We start from the raw sequence: 5,651 nt of genomic DNA, 5'->3' as shown, positions 1-5,651 counted from the left end.
CCCTGCACCAGATCCAATGAGAGGCTTTGCTTACCTTACCTGGAATGACACTTCTGACAGGCAGCGCGCTTCCCAGGATCTGCTGCTAGGGGTGTGGGCTGGCCAGCCTACAGCTGGGACTCAGCTGATAAGGCCCTTTGGACGGGGAGAGGCAGCGTTAGGGTTGAGAAACGGTGTTCCTCACTTTACAGGGAGAAACTGAGGCCGGAAAAGTATACTACAGGGGCTGGGAAATCTTGGCAGCTCCTGCTAGTAGGGTCTTTAGGCACATGGGCGTGACAGCGGTGATAATGGGGGGCACACCTGTGCCTCACAGTCTAGTACAGCCACTGTAGTCCCTGAACTCTCGAAATGTGACAGTGTAACTGGAAAATTCAGTGTTTAACTTTGGAAACGTAATCACCTGCATGGTCGGACTACTGGGATGTGCAGGACCTCTGTAGGGAGGCAGGCACCGGACTTCAGCGCAGTTCCTGGAGCAGATGCAGTGACAACAAGCTACCTAAGGGACCAATGGAGTACTCTTGGCTGTGGTGGTGACTGCATAGGGTGTGTGTGGGGGGGGCTCTGCCTCAGGGATGCCCACTGTGTCCTCACAGAACCCTCCTGTCTACTAAATGGAAAGGACTCTTAGGAATCTAGCTGCATTAAAAAGGCCAGTGCACTTGACCCAAAGGCCTGAGGCCTGACCCCCACCTAGCAATGATCACCTAGTGTCAGTCAAGCCCAAGCAGGTTCAGAGAGGGGGTGTGGAGCCAGAGTCACCCAATCCTCTAGGGACACATTTCACAATTTCCGGGATAGGGCTGTGGTGGGTCACAGTGCAGCCTCCAGCTATGAGTATGGAGTGGTTTCCCCTTTTGCTGCTTCTGACACAGTGTCCGAGGGCTCTTGGTGAGTGTTGCCCACCCTGATCCCTGTTTGCCTTTTGGAGAGTCCGCCTCAGGCCCCTATGACTATTCTTGTCAAGAGTTTACTTTTCTGTTGGGCAGGGATTAGTGACCTTGGCCTGCTGAGCAGAGCTGAGAAGGCCTGGGAATTCAAATCTACACTGTCTGCTCAGGCCTCCACTAGAAGGCATGCTGAAACAATGAGACAGTCCTGGGACCACAAAGACTAGCTGACACAGAAGGCGTGGCTCCTCGGCCTAACCTGTAGCTAACATAAGCCTTGACACTCACACCGATGGGAGCCCAGACTTGTGAGTCAGAATGCTGGAAATGCAGTCTTACCTAGATAGTATCTTCACTTTGAGTACAATCATTGTCATTTGGGGGATGCGTCAGGCAAGTGTCAGAGGGCAAGCACCACCACCCAAATTCTCATGGAGTAAATGCATTAGACCTGAGCTCCGTGCCAGGCTTAACAGACTAGTTATAACCACTGTGTCCGGGCCTGCCTCCCCAACTCAATGGATATGGCGGGGGGGTTAGGTTGGCCCTTGAAAATATACACAAGGTCCACACAAAAGACCCTAAATGAATAAAACATGGGACGTGTTACGATACATGTACTGATATGCCGGTCATTTCCCTATGCCCATCCCACAGGGCAGCGCTCACCACTGAATGACTTCCAGCTGCTCCGGGGCATGGAGTTAAAGAACCTCCTGCATACAGTGGTGCCAGGACCATGGCAGGAGGATGTGGCAGATGCTGAGGAGTGTGCAAGGCGCTGTGGGCCCCTTCTGGACTGTCGGTGAGTGGCTAAATCGTCTAGCTACAGATGAGGATATGAGACTCTGGGTTACCCGTTAAGCTTGTGTCTGCTGCTCCCCAGAGCCTTCCACTACAACCTGAGTAGCCATGGTTGCCAGTTGCTTCCGTGGACTGAGCACTCGCCCCACACACAGCTCCACCAGTCAAGTCTGTGTGATCTTTTCCAGAAGAAAGGCAAGTAAGAGTGAGGTGAAGCAGGGTGAGCAATGGGGGGGGGGGGGGAGGAGTGAAGCCTCGGCCCCTGCTTATCTTCCCTCTCCTGCTTCCAGACTATGTACGAACCTGCATTATGGACAACGGGGTCAGCTACCGAGGCACTGTGGCCAGGACAGTTGATGGCCTGCCCTGCCAAGCCTGGAACCGCAGGTTTCCCAATGACCACAAGTGAGACAGATTCATTGTTGCTAGACCTGAGGCTGACTTCCCCCAGCATGCAATGCAGTGAGATTCTCTGGCTACAGGTATAGGCCCACACCAAAGAATGGCCTGGAAGAGAACTTCTGCCGAAATCCTGACAGGGACTCTAGAGGTCCCTGGTGCTACACAACAAGCGGCAGCGTGCGGTTCCAAACCTGCGGCATCAAGTCCTGCAGGGACGGTAAGCAGCTGGGGTCAAGACTAGGGAGGGAGAGGCAGGCCTGCTCCCACCCAGAAACACACTGGCCCTATGTTTACAGCTGTTTGCGTTTGGTGCAATGGCGAGGATTACCGTGGCCAGGTAGACGTTACAGAGTCGGGTCGCGAGTGTCAACGCTGGGACCTGCAACACCCTCACTCGCACCCTTTCCGGCCTGACAAGTATGTGGGCAGAATCCTTATGCTGAGGATGGGTCTCAGCCCTACTGCGGAAGGGCCTGAGTCCCAGAGTCTTGTTACTACCCCCAGGTTTCTCGACAAAGCTCTGAACGACAACTATTGCCGTAATCCGGACGGATCTGAGCGTCCCTGGTGCTACACCACAGACCCGAATATCGAACGAGAATTCTGCGACCTTCCCAGTTGCGGTAGGCTGCAGGGACAGGGCCTAGGAGGGAAGTTGGCAAAAACTGGCAGGTGCGGCTCAACGGGAGGAGGTACCAAAAGTTAAACATGTGTAGAGAGCACAGCCTTCCGAGTACCAGACACCCTAGCCAGGCAAGCGTAGCTCCAATTGCAGCTTTCGGACAGGGCCCAACCTGCCACTGACCACCAAAGCATCCAAGTCACACCGGCGCAACAAGGGCAAGACTTTTAACTGCTTCCGCGGGAAAGGCGAAGACTATCGAGGCACAATCAACACCACTTCTGCGGGTGTGCCCTGCCAGCGGTGGGATGCACAGAGCCCACACCAGCACCGCTTTGTGCCGGAGAAATATGCTTGCAAGTGAGGTGACAGATTTGAGCAAGGAGAGTGAGCCTGTGGGTGGGAGCGGAGCTTATGGGAAGGTGCGACCTGGGGGCGGAGTCAGCCGGTTCCAGTCTGCTGTGGGTTGGCTGGCGGGCTAGGTGGGCCTCCATCCACTATAAGGGAAGTGCCTGCTCAGGGACCTTAGGGAGAATTTCTGCCGGAATCCTGATGGCTCCGAGGCGCCTTGGTGCTTCACATCTCGACCTGGTTTGCGAGTGGCGTTTTGCTACCAGATCCCGCGCTGTACAGAGGAAGTGGTGCCAGAGGGTGAGGCTGGGGCAGGAGGTACAGTGCCAGGGCAGGAACCGGGAACCGACCCTGGGGCTGACCGCTGCCCTTGCCTGCCCAACACAGGCTGCTACCACGGCTCAGGTGAACAGTATCGCGGCTCGGTCAGCAAGACCCGCAAGGGTGTTCAGTGCCAACACTGGTCCGCGGAGACACCACACAAGCCGCAGTGAGTGTGAGCCCACAACCTAGACTGGACCCTAACTCTAGGGGAAAATGCCTCGGCTTCTCATGTGTGAGCCCGAAGAGGATCTGACTGGCCTGCTATGGACCAATCCCTAGATTCACACCCACCTCAGCACCGCAGGCAGGATTGGAGGCCAACTTCTGCCGGAACCCAGACGGAGATAGCCATGGGCCCTGGTGCTATACTTTGGATCCAGTGACCCTGTTTGACTACTGTGCCCTACAACGCTGTGGTGAGTGTTGAAGGCGCTTCCCCTTGGCTTGGCTTCACCTCCAAAGACTGGCTCCCTTAACCTGAATGAACTTGGTCTTATAGATGATGACCAGCCACCATCCATCCTGGACCCCCCAGGTACAGGCTTGGGCCAGTTGTGGGTACAGCTTCTTTGACCCTGACCCGCACTTAAGATTTTATCCCGCCCCGTCCGTACCCCAGACCAAGTGCAGTTTGACAAGTGTGGCAAGAGACTTGACAAGAGCAACAAACTTCGTGTGGTGGGGGGCCATCCTGGGACCTCACCATGGACAGTCAGCTTGAGGAACAGGTGAGGAAAGGAGTTGAGGAGGAAGGGGAGGGGTGAGAGAGAACTGTGGTTGGAATGTAAAATGAATTTTTTTTTAAAAAAAAGATAATTTACAGGCTCAACAGTTTTTAAATACAGATTTTTTAAAAGTAAAATGTTATGTCAAAAAATAAAAATAAAAAAAGGGCCTGAAGCTGTAAACGATGGGGTTGTACCAGGAGAGGATTGATCTGCACCCAGAGGTCCTTGCCAACATGACAGGTCTAGTATGTGTTCCAGGACTCACTGTTGCTTCTAATCTACTCCTCTAGACAGGGCCAGCATTTCTGTGGCGGGTCCCTAGTGAAGGAGCAGTGGGTACTGACCGCTCGGCAATGCGTCTGGTCATGGTGAGCCTCCCTTGGGCTTAAGGACTGGGTCTCCCAGCTTACTTCATTCCACCTCTTCCTGCCATTGCCCCACCACCCCAGCCACTTTCCCCAGAAAAGCCAACAAGCAAAGCTGTTGGGAGAGCTCACTAGGAGTCAAGAATGGTCTAGCAGAGTATCTTTCTCCCAGCCATGAGCCTCTCACAGGATACGAGGTATGGTTGGGTACGATCAACCAAAACCCACAGCCTGGAGAGGCAAACCTGCAGAAGGTCCCAGTGGCCAGGACAGTTTGTGGACCTGCAGGCTCCCAGCTTGTTCTGCTCAAGCTGGAGAGGTAGGTAGACAAGTCGAGAGGGTGCGAGGTGGGGCTGGCCCTGTGATTACAGGTACTGAATATCCCCATTCCTGATAAAGACCTGTGACTTTGAACCATCATGTGGCCCGGATTTGTCTGCCTCCTGAGCAGTATGTGGTACCTCCAGGAACCAAGTGTGAGATTGCAGGCTGGGGTGAATCCAAAGGTAAGCACAGTGCATAGACGGATTATTCCAGGCTGGGCAGCCCAGCACTGGTTTTGACTGAGGGGGCCTCTCCTTACCATCTTCTTCACTCCAGGTACAAGCAATAACACAGTCCTTCATGTGGCCTCGATGAAGGTCATCTCCAATCAAGAATGTAACGTGAAGCACCGAGGGCAAGTACAAGAGAGTGAGATGTGCACTGAGGGATTGCTGGTCCCCACAGGGGCCTGTGAGGTCAGTGCAGAGCCCCTGGGCCAGGCTGGGAAGGGTTTGGGAGCTGGAATTGTACTACTTGATTACTAAGAAGATGGGAGCTGAGGGGAGGCTAGTCACTGCCAAAGTCCAGAGCCCTCACCAGTTCTCCTACCTGCCAGGGTGACTACGGGGGACCACTTGCCTGCTATACCCACAACTGCTGGGTCCTAGAGGGACTCATAATCCCTAACAGAGTGTGTGCACGGCCCCGCTGGCCAGCTATCTTCACCCGTGTGTCGGTATTTGTAGACTGGATTAACAAAGTCATACAGCTGGAGTAGGCCTGGTTTTGATCCCTTAGGGATGACAAGACTTCTCAAATATAAAACAACCTTTCTCTCTGTCCAGAGCACGCTTCATAGTCTCTGTTTCTATGGAATGAGCTGGTGACTCCTTGCAGT

At 54.1% G+C, this 5,651-nt stretch overlaps 1 protein-coding gene across 1 annotated transcript; it reads left to right on the top strand.

Moving 5' to 3' along the window:
- Positions 1–765: 765 nt before the first annotated feature.
- Mst1 (macrophage stimulating 1) lies at positions 766–5,599 on the top strand. The gene is made up of 18 exons (XM_048424249.3): positions 766–894; positions 1,551–1,698; positions 1,780–1,892; positions 1,988–2,102; positions 2,180–2,316; positions 2,396–2,516; positions 2,604–2,722; positions 2,886–3,081; positions 3,242–3,372; positions 3,460–3,562; positions 3,676–3,812; positions 3,896–3,931; positions 4,016–4,124; positions 4,415–4,492; positions 4,662–4,808; positions 4,889–4,995; positions 5,090–5,229; positions 5,370–5,599. The coding sequence occupies exons 1-18, from the start codon at positions 837–839 to the stop codon at positions 5,529–5,531; spliced, it is 2,157 nt and encodes a 718-aa protein (XP_048280206.2). The 5' UTR covers positions 766–836; the 3' UTR covers positions 5,532–5,599.
- The last annotated feature ends 52 nt before the right edge of the window (positions 5,600–5,651 follow it).

The sequence above is a fragment of the Myodes glareolus genome, chromosome 4, assembly GCF_982192425.1.
Source record: "Myodes glareolus chromosome 4, mMyoGla1.1, whole genome shotgun sequence".
Lineage (NCBI taxonomy): Eukaryota > Metazoa > Chordata > Mammalia > Rodentia > Cricetidae > Myodes > Myodes glareolus.
Note: the sequence above shows the minus strand (reverse complement) of the source record. Positions and strands in the feature narration are given on the sequence as shown.

Excerpts from the sequence above, each read along its gene's own strand:
- Mst1 (XM_048424249.3), top strand. The coding sequence starts at position 837 with ATGAGTATGGAGTGGTTTCCCCTTTTGCTGCTTCTGACACAGTGTCCG. Across the intron at positions 3,563-3,675 it reads GAGACACCACACAAGCCGCA|ATTCACACCCACCTCAGCAC; the intron begins GTGAGTGTGAGC and ends ACCAATCCCTAG. Across the intron at positions 4,996-5,089 it reads AGGCTGGGGTGAATCCAAAG|GTACAAGCAATAACACAGTC; the intron begins GTAAGCACAGTG and ends TCTTCACTCCAG.